This window comes from Tiliqua scincoides, chromosome 3, assembly GCF_035046505.1.
Source record: "Tiliqua scincoides isolate rTilSci1 chromosome 3, rTilSci1.hap2, whole genome shotgun sequence".
In the NCBI taxonomy this organism is placed as follows: Eukaryota; Metazoa; Chordata; class Lepidosauria; order Squamata; family Scincidae; genus Tiliqua; species Tiliqua scincoides.
In genome coordinates, this window is record NC_089823.1 from 91,644,437 (window position 1) to 91,658,447 (window position 14,011).

Below are 14,011 nucleotides of genomic sequence, written 5' to 3' on the forward strand. Positions count from 1 at the left end.
TAGGGTGTGTGTGTGTGTGTGTGTGTGTGTGTGTGTGTGTGTGTGTGTGTGTGTGTGAGAGAGAGAGAGAGAGAGAGAGAGAGAGAGAGAGAGAGAGAGAGAGAGTTTTAGTAAAATTGGCCTATGCATTCTGTGCCTGTGCTGTTACAGTGGTAGAATAAGTACAGTAGTTTTTCTGATTCTCTGTAAATGAACTAAATTGAGCACAAGGTTTCAATACTTGCAAAAAGGAAAATGAGATTATTTCAGTGGGCTATAAACCTACAAATACAGCTGAGGCAGAAGTAATACACCTGGGATTTGACTGACTTCCTGAGTGTTCCCACCTTTTCTGAGGTCCAGAGACAAAGTCGGCTAGATATGAAGCTGCCTTATACTGAGTCGGGCCATGAGACTATTTATTCTAGGGTATTATCTACCCTGTTTGGCTTTCCATGCCCTTTAGCAGAGACTTCCTGCTCTTTGAGTTCTACCACACAGTTAAGATAAGGAAATATCTTTCTGCTGCATGAATCAGATAATTTAAAAAAAAATCCAAATGTTTGTTAAACTATGCAGCACAATATGCAGTAGCATGTAATTTCAAGGAAGAGTGGGAAAGACAGAGCTTCTGAGAGAGTGAGAGCCATGGTGCCGTTTAAGAATATGAAGGAGATGTCTGCTCTGGTAATCTTTCTCCATCAAGAATGATGTCACTAAAGTTGGTTGGTTTCCCAGATGGGTTTGTTGTTTCTTCACATTGGTGACAGGAAGAGCTTGCTAGCTGCTAATTGTGTCATAAAGTGTGAAATTGTGATTCTTGCCTGCCTGTCTTCCCAGAAACCATCTCTGAATTTCTCAGAAAGCTCAGTTCCTACATTCTTCGGGCAGCAAATGGAATAATCAAAGTAACAGATAGCAGTGACCCATGAGCAGTCTTCTTTAATTTTTTTTGGGGGGGGGGATTATCCCCTAAGAGGTGTTTTTTTAAACTTTACATATAATGTTTTCAAACTAATTCAGCTAATTTTAAACTAGCACTTCTTTCATTTACAGCTGTTGTTGATGATGTCCAATCATTTATTGACAAAAGTCGAAGATTAATCATCATATTGAGCAAGAACTACATCTCTGACAAAGTCATGTTTGAACTTGAAACTGGACTACATAAGGCTCTTGTTGAAAAGAAAATTAAAGTGATCATCATAGAGTACATGCCCATACATGATTTCAGTTTCTTGCCCAAGTCTTTGGAACTTCTTTCATCCAGCCAAGTGGTGAAATGGAAAAAAGATAAGTCTCTCCCTTTAAATTCCAGATTTTGGAAAAAGCTCCGTTGTGCAATGCCTGCTAAATCCTCGTCAGAAACGCAGCAGCTGTTCCTCCATCCCAGGACAGAGAATAAGCATCTAGTACATCCTGCATATCTTCCTGGATGAACCCTTCAGTTCTGAGTTGTATTGCCCCAAGGAGTTGCTTTACAGATATTGGGTGGCTGGACAGATATTGCAAGGGACATTGCTAACTTTTCATAATTATTGTGGACATATTTCTACATAACTATCTCTGAAAAGTAAAAATTATGGAGTATAATCATAGTTCAGGTGCAGGTGTCATAGATTTCATCCATGTTTTTGTGAAAGTTGAACTGTGCAAATTGCAATTGGTGCTATATTTTAAGTTCTAGAAATAACAGTTTGTGGGTTTGTATTTTATTGACAATTTATAATATTTGTTTGTGGAACAATGGGCTTAGAAGAATGGGCAAAGAAGCTGAAGCCCAGGGCTCCATTGTAAATGACTTGCAACTTGACATTTTTATTATTTTAGCACCACCTGCATTACATACATTTGGGTACAATCATTGTGAGTTTTTCAAAGTGAAAGTAGCTATGAATGACATTTGGTTTGATCTCTTTGAGGAGATATCTTCTCACATGCACACGGAGCCTTGCATTTATGCTTTGTGCAGGAGCATTACATACATTTGGCCAAATGCATTACATACATTTGGCTACAATCATTGTGAGTTTTTCAAAGTGAAAGTAGCTATGAATGACATTTGGTTTGATCTCTTTGAGGAGATATCTTCTCACATGCACACCGAGCCTTGCATTTATGCTTTGTGCAGGAGCATTACATACATTTGGCCAAATGCATTACATACATTTGGCTACAATCATTGTGAGTTTTTCAAAGTGAAAGTAGCTATGAATGACATTTGGTTTGATCTCTTTGAGGAGATATCTTCTCACATGCACACCAAGCCTTGCATTTATGCTTTGTGCAGGAAATAGCTGTCTGATCAACCCAGAGCTGCAGCAGCAGAGATGCTGTATTCTGACCAGATCACTGCTTTCATGGGTGATGAAAGTGACTAGAGGCTATCTCAGAACTCAGACTGTAGAATGGAACTTCAGCTGAGCTTAAATTCATGCTTTCGCTGAGGTTTCCAAAGGAAAATTCAGTAACCTATACACGAGATAATCAAATTGTCACGGTAAACCTTGATTTAAACCACATATCTATTATGGTATCAGATTGGGATCAAGAAACAAAAAAACCCAACAGAATAATGCATAATTTTGAAAGGTCTAAAAATGCATCCATATGTAGTGCAGGCTGAATTGACAACTGCCCAAGATTATATATTTCATCTAGAGCCATTCAAATGAAGCTACCTTAACTCTGGGTAACAGAACTTTAATTGTTGCATACAAGCTGCTGGATAGCATATGAAATTTGGTGTGTTAACCTGTTTAATTTTTTTGCTTTTGAAAAGTGTGTATTTATAGAATGTTTAATACACAATTATTATTTTGTTATATGGTTCATGTTGATCCTAGCTCTTATTTTTTGAATGATTGAAAACTACCTGGAATATGTCTATAAAACCATGAAAAGATACAGAAGGAACTTGGTTGGAGTATCTGGACATCGCTGTAAATCTGGATTACTATAACTTTCCAAAGCCATATGTAAGGGAATTAACACTGGAGACATAAAGTGGGCTACTATAGACTTCATGGTAAATACTGTCTTGCAATAAATAGACTGGGTTTTAGCTACAAACCCAAAACAGCAACAACGACATGTTACCATATTTGAGGAGGATGTCATCTTTCTTCAGTCATGGTAAGACTTTAGTCCTTAAGGAGAACACAACCTCAGTTCGGAAGGGCCCAAACTGAAGCTGTGTTGAGACAGTGAGAGTGGTACTGCAGCTGTGAAGAGCATCTCTCCCAAGAGTATGATGGAGCGAGGCAGTGTCACCAGCAAGAAAGTACAAAGACTAGGCTGTCCTGGGGTTGAGCTATCACAGTTCCAGTGGGCATTTATGTCTAAAGTGGCAAATCTGTATCCTATGCCATAATAGTTCAGGTGCCCTATGTAAGGTTAATAAATAGTTTTAGAATAAATATGGTGCACACAAATCTAACACATTTATTTGGAAAATTTAAAAAGTTTTCCTGAGCATTTGAGTTGCACAAGTAAAAGGACAGTGCATCTGTGGTGACTCCCAGGGAAGCAATGAGAAGGACTAGACTTGCCTCCTTGAATTTGTTCTCCTTCCTACCGTCACATCACACTCATATCACATACCACTGGCATACATATATATCAAGCTGCCATCAGTAGTATGAGGTGGGGTTGGATTTATTACCCCTTCTCTCAGCTGGGGATCTGTTTGTCAACCAACAGCCTCCATGCTGAGAAGAAGGCCGGTAGGTATCAAAAACAAATGAAGATTTATTGGAAATTAAAATGGGGCAAGGGAAAAATGGTTACCTTCTATACCTGAGATCAAGCGGCAATGTTCAAAAGGAATTTAAACAAAATCATCTCTAAGTAAATCTTTCTTTACCGTAAGAGATCTACTTACAATCTGTATCCTCCTGGCTTTAGGTGAAATATCTTAGGAGCTAACCTTGTCCTGGATGGACGCCGTCATAGCTTTAAGCCATTTCTGCCCAACATTGCATATATGCAGCAGGGACCAAATATATATACTTCTGGGCCAGGCAAAAATGGGTTTAATCGTGATTTGGCTGACATCTTGCAATTTATTCTGATTGGTTGGCTCTCCTTTTGGGAAGGCTAGGCACCAATCTCTGACAGGTTGGGTTGAAATTAATAGACCTTCAAATTGCCTGCTGGACTAATGGCTATATGTGAGCTTAAATCCAGTAAGAATCAGGAAGATTTTGTTCAAGGCTATTGGTCTGTGGGGAAACCAGATAATCATGGGATTCCAATTCCTGTCTGAGGTGTTGGGGAGGGAGGAGACTGTGATATGTGGTCCATGACCTTGAGCTCTGAAGAGAATGGAAAGCATGATGCGCTGATTTTGAATTCAGACTCTGTGCATACAGAGTTCTGTCAGTTACAGGAAAAAAGAGGGCTTTCCTCAGGCAATGGTGCTTAATTATGACATCATCTGATAACACTTTGTATGAAATAGATCCTTTGGTCTGGTCCTAGACATGTTGCAAGGGCTTCTTATATATTCAATAATTCTGGGTTGAAGCACATTGGGATCTATGTCTGTGAAACACTTGACCAATCAGGGCAGCATGTCAGGATTACAGGGTCAGTGCCGTGCAGGAGATCCAGTTTCACATGCTACTCAGGGCCTAATCTAAAGAGTGCACATTGGCTTACCACCAGCATGCACTGTTGCAAACGTTCCATAAGGCGCATTTGCAGGTCCTGGTGCCAGTGCTAGTGCTAGTGCTAACTCAGCACTGGGCTAGTGCTGGTGGAGCACCAGAGCGCCACCATTCAGTGGTCATGCAGACCACTGGGCAGGGGAAAGGTAGGTAGGGGCGTGGGGGGAGGCAGGGAGGAGGTGTTCCAGGGGATGGAGTGGGGCGGGAGGTAGACAGGACCGGTGGAGGTTTGCTCCACTGGATCCTGAGCCTCCATGCTGGGCCGCTCGCCTGACACAGAAGCTCTTACTTCTACACCGACCTTTGGGTTGTTGTAGAATCAAGTAGCCCCATTGCGGGGCTACTCACTTTAGCCGGGGGAAGGGGACAAATGTCCCCTTCTCCCGAGGAGCCACTGGCGCTGCTCAGGTTGCACTCAGGATGCAGTGGCAGCCATTTTTGGCACCGCTGCAGACCTGGGTGCTGGGCAGCTCAGGACTGGGCTGCCAATCTATTAGCAATAGCTTTGTGATGGCTCAGTTGTGCGAGGTTTGCCAATAGTCATATATGCTATGTGTTACACACTATGTGTATCACTATTCTGAAAATACATAGCGCTCAGAGCATTCAGTAATCTGGGCAGAATCCAGTGGTCATAGAATGCATTATGAGGCAAAGGCCTTATGAGTCATGAAATTACTGTATATGCATCTGTGGTAAAAACCCCAATTTCCCCCTATTTCTCTTTTTTTTTTTTTTTTTTTTGCCCTGTAACAAAGGTCACCTACTGTAGATCTTTTGAACACTCCAGAAACTTCAAAGATGCCTCAGCTTCCTTCAGGGGCAGCTGAGTCATCCTGGAAATGCCAGGAGCAGGTCGGAAAGCAATTGCAAGGAGAACCAATAGAGGCAGACAAGAAAATGGTACACACACAAGCATAATTTGCGTTTAGGAGCAAGCAGTTGGATCACAGGGGCCCTGGTTTTCCTTTGTGCTTACCAGGTCAGAAATATTCCAGGTCAAAAGGACATAGTTGTTTTGCAGGATCAGATGAAGGTCCAACAGCAGATCAGCCACTGACAGAGGAAGCTCCCTAGCAGTGCATGTAGATGATGATAATCTCCTGTTTGTCCCCAGTATTTGAGTTAAGGGGTATACTGTCCTTGTGCATGGAAGTTCCATCTAGCTATCAAGGCCATTAACAGATCTAATCCAGTCTTTTAAAAAAGAAGAAGATGATGTTTAGGGCCTTTCTAGACAGAAGAGCAACTGTCTGTTAAATACTGTATATGCTTGCCATTGGCTGCAGTCCTAACCACACTTTCCTGAGAGTAAGCCCCCCTGAACAAAATAGGACTTACTTCTGAGTAGACCTGGTTAGGATTGTGCCCATTGTCAGTTAAATGGCAATATCTAAAACTGCAGCATTTGTTAGTGTCTAAATTTGGTCCTGCAACGTTTATCAGTTTTTGAGTCCTCTGCACTTTCTGAAATAGTTATTGAATCAACGCAGGAAAAGAAACCTGTGATATTTGTCTATGAATATTTGAAGTTGCATAATACACCTGATACCTAAAGCTTTAGAAAGGTATGGAATGCAGAGGCGGATTACCCTATCCTAGGGAAAATGACTTTAGCTGCTATTCACAGCAACATCTGTGCATCTCAAACTGCAATGAATTCAACAAAAAACACTGTCGGGGTCTATTGGACACCGCAATGCCTCAGTATCAGTAGCAGCAACTGTTACCCTGCACATCCCTGATCTTGTCTGATCTTAGAAGCTAAGCAGGGTCAGGCCTGGTTAGTACTTGGATGGGAGACCGCCTGTAGGCTTATACCATAGTCTTTCGAGACTGAAGGTTGCCAACCAATGCCTCAGTACAAAGGGGTTGATTAAAGACTGTATGGGTTGATAACTCTGGTGGGGCACTTGCAGCCCGCCCCCATTTGCACTGCCCTTCCCCCTCTGCATGCAAGACAGAGGCGGGAAAATACAGACAGGCAATTGGAATGATGGGGCATGGTGTGGCTGTTGCTGGGGCTCTCAGGCTGCCCAGCTTCAGTTCGTGCCGAGTTGGCAAGCCCCATTCGCCCGCCCTGTGTTCAGTCTGAGATTAGCTGGTCGCTTTTTCAAGGGCTGGGTAGGAATTTTTTGCTGCTAACCTGATTGGCTGTTGGTTGGCTGTTTTTTCGCCTACCCCAAACTGGCATTGGGCGTGGTTGAAGTGGGAGTTCTTTGCAAATTGGTTTGGGCTAGGTAGGTGGCGTGCTGGCTGGCTAGCCAGGAGTGGGGGCCGGTGTACATACTAAGGTTAGCAAGGCCAAGGGGTAAGCCCAAACCGCTCTGACAACATTTGTCTGGGTTGATGAGGCTGGCTGGCAAGCCCCTTGGCTGGTTCGAGCAAAGGCTTACACAAGGTTTTCCGATGTGGGTCTGTGCTGGCCGGCTGCCTCGACCCTTTGGGGTTGGCCATGATAGGATAACTCAGTCCGAGACTGAGTGATGCCTTGAGTCAGGATGTGATGCCCAACTGGGGTCAGGGGGAGGTAGATGGCCAGCGCCATTTCCCCCAAACAATTAGATGCCAGCACGCTGGGGGATTTTAGTTAAATTTTTCCCTGCTGCAGGTTTGTTGTTTACTAGTAAAATTTAAATCATTCCAAGCCTCTGTCTTGCCTGCTTCTTTGGGGGGTGCCAGTGTAATTATGCTCTTTTGAATTATTTGCCTTTTTTGTGATGGTTAACTACAGGGCAGTGGAGGGCCTCTTCATATCCTTACTGTGGCAAAAAGGATTGAGGGCTTTTTGATATCAGTTTTATAAATCCTATGTATCTCATTTCATAAATATTTTTTATGGATTTTATATTTTAGTTTTTGTTTCTGTATATATGTGCTTTCGTATTTGCCTTTCAAGTGACAGGGTTGAGCTGTGCTTTTTATACCAAATGTGAGGATCATGGAGTAGGGGAGCAAAACCCTACCCCCCTCTACTCTATCCTGCTGTGCTCTGTTGCTCCCCCCCCCAAACTGTCCCAGAATGGCCACTATCTGTTCCAGGAGTTCTCTCTTGCCTTGGACCTTGATGAGCCAGGGGCAATCAAACTCAGTAAATGAAAGGGAAGTTTCACTTCCTTCCCCTTACTGTTTATCACGGCAGTCAAAGCTTGGTCAGCTTCTGCCCCACCCATTCTCCACCAGAGGGCCCAAGGACACATTTCCTTCTCACTATCAATAAAGAACTGTTTATGGGAATGGGAATGTAATTGGACTTCACACTGGGCAAGCTAGTGCTCCAACTGTATTAAGCCATTTCTGCCCAACATTGCATATACACAACATGGACCAAATGTGTACAGCTGTGGGATGGGCAAAAATGGGTTAAAAGACAAGTAAACAGGTGGCTCTCACAATGGAGAGAACCACAGTGGCAGTTCTCACAAACAGGCAATCCTCACAGTATGTAGTGGGGTCCTGTAGTGGCTCATGAGCAGTGGCATCCCAGGATGGGCCCAGTCCTTGCAAAGCTCTCTTGGAGCTTCCATGGAGGCACTCAGAGATGACATCCTCATTGGGTACCACTTCTGCCCAATTGATTGATGGTGAGCCAGCCCATCAGTTTGCAGCCACTGCAGCTAGGACCTGATGACAGTTCATAAAAGGGAACCATCAAAGAGAACCAGGCCAGAAGAGAGAGAAGGGTGAATGAAAGAGGCAGAAGAAGGGAGTGAAGATGAGGGTGCTGGTCCAGAGAAGAGGTAGGAGGAACTCAGGAAGAGAGAAGGTACAGGAATGGTTGGAGCAGGTCCAGGAAAGGAAGAAGTCATCAAGGAGAGGTAAGGATAACAGATGACAGAGAAGACCAAGAAGAACAGGGTAACCAAAAAGAGGCCTGGAAAGGAGAAGGCGAAAGGTGCGGCTGAGGGAGTAAAAAGGTGGCCAGCCTCAGGAGACCCCAGAAGGGTGTCAAACTCAGCAGTCTTCACCCCTGGCAAGGGTGACCTCCTGCAGGGAGGGGGACCACTTGACAGTCATTACTCCAAAGGGAACCCCTTAAGAGGGACAAGAAGACTATGGGGCTAGGATAAGTTGCCTTGCCAACAGGAACTTCCTGTCCCTCAACCTCTGATTTCCTTGCCCTGCCCCTCAACCTTTCCAGGCCCATAGGGCCTCCACCTTAAGTTCATAACTGAGGATCTCTAGCTGGGGTGAGGAAGGGTGTCTAAGTTTTCCCCAGTTGGGCTGCATATAAATTTGTTTTCGAGGAAAGACTTATCTAAGAACACTGTCCTCTATTTATTGTGAGCCATGTCCTTCACTGGCACTGAAGATGTTGATCTCTCTGCTTGGGGTGAGGGGGGCAGGCGCCACATGTCTCCAAGGATCAGTAGCAGAACTGGAGCTGTTTAGCTTAGGTGATCTTGACTTAGTGATTCAGCAAAGTGAAGTACTGAAATGGCCAAGTGGGTAACAATTTATTCGTGATGGTAAAAGGGGAAGTGGACTCTCTAGAACTCCCAAAGAATCTTTACTGCAAATTTTATTAATATTCTTTTAGTATTTTCAAAAGTTGACCTGTATCATTTTTAATTTTTGTAAGCCACTTAGTGGTGATGGTGGTGATGATCTTTTTCATAATATAAAAATTGGAATAATAAATCTGTTCAAACTGGTGAACAGGGCAAGAAACTGGCAGATGAGATGATAAATGTCACATGATGTAAGATGATGGTGCACATTGGGGCAAATTGCAATTGATGTGAAAACATCACCTCAGTTTGGAGCAGTGGTGAAAGGGGTATATTTCATGCTAGGCATTCTTAGGAAAGAGACAGACAAAAATACAACCTATCTGGTACAGTAATGCCTTATGCAGATCTTTGGTGGGTGGCAACATTTAGAACATTCTGCTCACCCCCATAAAGAATATCAGAAAGCTCATGAAGGTATAGAAAAGGGCAACCAAAAGTTCAGTGGGTTACAGCCTAATCCTATGCAGGTCTATGCAGAAAGACGTTCCATTGTATTCAGTGGCGCATCCCCCCAGAAAAGTGTGCATAGAATTATAACCTGATAGTGCAAATCTAGGCAACTCTACTCAGTTCCTTTGACTTCCGTGAGACTAACTCCCAGGAAAATAAGTATAGGATTTCAGCCTGAGAGCACCTTCTCAATAAGGGAAGACTCAGGTTGTTGGGCCTTTAGAACAAATCTGTTAAGGACAGATGATGATGCATAATTGATACACTGATGACATTATGTATGACATAAAGGAAATTAACTGAGATAAAAAATTTCACCTGCCCTCAAATTGCAGGGTTATTCAATGAAATTGACTTGTAATAGCTTCAGAAGAGACATATGAAAGTACTTATTTTAAAAATTATTTTCTATATAAAATACACAATAGAAAATGCTTGCACAAAGCAAAAAGAATTTTTTTTTAATGTTGGCTTTCATTGGTTTCTCTTTTCAAAGCATACTCCTTTTTGTCCGCATCTCACCAAAAGGAAGAGAAAAAAGAGAGAGAAGTGCGTATCCTGAACTCACAAGCTTGTCTAGGGTATCACAAGTAGGGCTCATGCCCGGAGTACCATTTGAAGGGGGTACCACTGAGCAGCAGCTTCCTGGCTGACTCTTGGCTTCCGCCAAGCCATTGCAAACCTCCAAGCACAGCACTATGCTCAGGGGTCTACTGAGGCTCAGCAGAAGCTGAAAATTGTCTGGAAAGCTGCTGGAGAAGGAAAAAGGGGCAGCAGCCACATTGTGAAGCTACCGCTGCCCTCCTCTGAACCTTGGATATGTCTCTGTCTGAAATACATAGTATGTGCCTCATCCCAGCAGTCCGAGAAGTGCATTTCTAGATCCAGAAAGCATCTTCCATCTATCTGTAAGAAAATGGCATATATCCTCTTGGCCTGCTTGTATACTGTACTTAACAATAGCCGGGATTTTGCTTGTCAGCATTTTAAACTGTTCCCGAATGGGCACAGTATACCATGGAGCTTTTTACTACGTTTGCAAACGGGTCCACCACACAGGCATGATGGACCAAGAGTGGGTTATTTTATTTATTTATTTTTCCCATTTTTATACCGCCCTTCCTCCAAAGAGCTCAGGGTGGTATACACAGTTGCTCCCCTCCTTCTTGTCCTCACAACAACCTTGTGAGTTAGGTGAGGCTGAGAGAAAGTGACTGGTCCAAGGTCACCCAGGAACCTTCGTGGCTGAGGGGAGATTTGAACCTGGATCTTCCAGGTGTGAGTCCACCTCCCAAACCACTACACCACCCTGGCTCTCATTGGGTTACAATGATACAGTTTTTATAGAGCCTTCTGAACAGAGGAGGGGTACACATGGGCACAAAGAGAGGAGTAAACATCCTTGGAAAATTAACAAGTAATCAGACAGAAAAAATCAGCATCCTTTATCAGCTTGTAGGAAGCACAGTAAAATGTGTATTGACAGGGTATTTACGTACAAGATGACAATTACCAAGAAGGTTTGGTAATCAATTACACCAATTTATCCTAACTATCCTGTCTCACACCCTTTTGTTCCTTACCATCTGTCCTTCCTGTGTACTTGGCTTATCTCATTTAGCCACTTGTCTCTGAGAATGAGGATGGTAGATGCTGACTAGTAGCATTCCTGAGCAAAGGGTAGAGAAAGGCCTAAACCAGAGAAGCCTGATTTTGAAAGCTGGGCCTGGTGGGTATCCCAGTATTGTGAGCTGGGCATTTTGGGGACAAAACCAATGAAGAAAGCACTTTTTCATACGCCATAATAAGATGCATGTACATGAGTTCAAAGGACTTCATGAGCCTGTGGTTATCATTACAACAACCCTATAAGGTCATCATCTTGCCTTGCTTGAAGAATGGGCAAGCATTCTTCCTGGACTCAGGGGAAGCAAAAAATGCACACTGAGAGATTTATTTGATTAATGAGGGTTTATTAGATGTTACAGCACAGATTGTAAAAGAAGCAAGGCAATGACTTCAGTCCCCTCAGTCCCCAGGAGTTCCCCAGCAACAAATCAACGCCTGGGGGCCAGTTTGAAAGCACCAGCTGCAGACCCTGGTTGACAGTGATATGTGTGGTTTTTTAGGAGTCTCTTTTTCAAAGCTTAATACCAGCTGCTGCCTGCTCCATTCCAGTTCCTGTATCTTGTTTTTTATTGTCCTTTGACAGGCACACTATCTACTTTTTCCTCCTCCTTCTCTAGCTGAGGAGCCTAGCTAAAGAATACAGTGGCACACATTTTAATAGATAAACACAGTGACAGAACAGGCACCAAATAAGGACAGGCTGCATAACTTGGCAACACCTTTGGGGGAGTTAGGACAGGCAAAAGAAAATATTTCTTTACTCAGCATGTGGTTGGTCTGTGGAACTCCTTACCACAGGATGTGGTGATGGCTTCTGTCCTGGACACCTTTAAAAGGGGATTGGACAAGTTTCTGGAGGAAAAATCCATTACGATTTACAAGCCATGATGTGTATGCGCAACCTCCTGATTTTAGAAATGGGTTATGTCAGAATGCCAGATGCAAGGGAGGGCACCAGGATGAGGTCTCTTGTTATCTGGTGTGCTCCCTGGGGCATTTGGTGGGCCACTGTGAGATACAGAAAGCTGGACTAGATGGGCCTGTGACCTGATCCAGTGGGGCTGTTCTTATGTTCTTATATTCTTACCTTGCGGGGAGGGGTCAGCCTTATTACTCTAGGCCAGTGGTTCTCACACATTTAGCAAGGGGACCCACTTTTTAGAATGAGAATCTGTCAGGACCCACAGGAAGTGATGTCATAATCGTGACATCATCAAGCAGGAAAAATTTTTACAATCCTAGGTTGCAGTCCTACCCACACTTACTCAGGAGTAAGTCCCATTGTCTATCATTGTTAAAAGAATATACATAGTAGCTTGTTAAAAATACAGGTCTGTAACGTTTCCTCAAATGCAGTCACATACCATGGCAGCATCAAGTCTAATATTAAAAATAAAATATTGAAATGAATGGGGACCCACCTGAAATTGGGTCGCAACCCACCTAGAGGGTCCCAACCCACAATTTGAGAAACACTGCCAATGATTCCCTACTGATGGGTTGCGACTTGATTTTTGGTGGATCCTGTAGCAGCGGAGCAGAGCAACAAAAAGATCAGATAACTAATTGCCTCAAGCCCTGTGGCTATTCAAAAATTAGATAGCTACTAATTGCCTTGCAAAGAGCTCAGCTCCTGCAGTTTGCAAGCATGTGTAGATATAGGGAGATAAATATTTGAGCATTTTTGTCCCTGCTTATTTTTACTGATAAATAAAGAACATTATTTCTTTCTACAGTAGAGCTCCTTTTTCAGTCTCATAAAACTAAATAGGTTCTGATAGAGTGTCATTTTAAAAAGTGAATCCCTGAGGTAAAAAGTTTGGAAATCACAGCTCTAGGCCATAACTGAACACTGAACATAGCACTTACACCTTGGAATACAAATGTCGTCCACAACAGTGCTACAGATCAGTATCATTCGCATTTTGAAACTGGGAATGTTGAGGCTGAGGGAGTGGTTTGCCTAAGGCCACCTAAGTGAGAATTCATGGCAGAGGTGAAATTCAAAGAAGGGAAGTTCTGGTTTTTTAACCTTGAATATGTCATTGTACGCTGGTGATAGAGTTCTCTTTCTCGGTGGGTGGGTGGGGCACAAATGTGCTGGCAGATGTCCCTGGCAGGGGTGAGTGTTGCAATTTGGGGAGGTGAAGAGCAAAACTTGGGCCTGGGTTTGGGCAGCAGATTGGCTTGAGCTGCCCAATATTCCTAAACTGCCCTGTGAAGGATGGTTTTTTGAACTTGTATTCTTGGAGCAGAAGGGCAATTATTACGTCTTGTTAAGAATATTTGTATACCACTTTTCAACCAAAAGTAGTTTACAGTACTCAATTCAATAATAACACAGTACTCAATTCAAAAATAATTCAATGAATGGTTCCCTGTGCCCAAAGGGTGTGAAAAAGAGGTGCAAAAGAGACACCAGCAACAGCCATAGGAAAAGGCACCAAACTGCGGATGCTCTCCCTGCTAAATATAAGAAGACACCACTTTTAAAAAAGTGGCCACCACCATCACAAATATAAGAGGACACCACTTTTTTTTTTTTAAGTGCCTCTTTGCCCAGTTTACAGGGGTTATTCAACAATTTGATTATTCTTAAGACACCTCCGTCCTTATGTCATCAGCTCTGTCACTCAGAAGAGTTTCAATGTCATAATCCTTTTTCAGCAGCAGGGGAAGGGGGCTAGGGAAGTCAGTAACTAGCTGGATCACAGCATGAGTACATAATCATGTCTGTGGGTAAGATGTGACCTAAAATTAGCCAGGGCT

At 43.2% G+C, this 14,011-nt stretch overlaps 1 protein-coding gene across 1 annotated transcript in view; it reads left to right on the forward strand.

Annotated features, from left to right (window-relative positions):
* The window catches only part of IL18R1 (interleukin 18 receptor 1), a 29,139-nt gene extending 27,721 nt beyond the window's left edge, over positions 1 to 1,418 (forward strand). Inside the window, exon 10 of the mRNA XM_066621332.1 lies at positions 1,036 to 1,418. Within this exon, the coding sequence (XP_066477429.1) occupies positions 1,036 to 1,418 (383 nt within the window). The remainder of the gene's footprint in view (positions 1 to 1,035) is intronic.
* Positions 1,419 to 14,011: the final 12,593 nt, after the last annotated feature.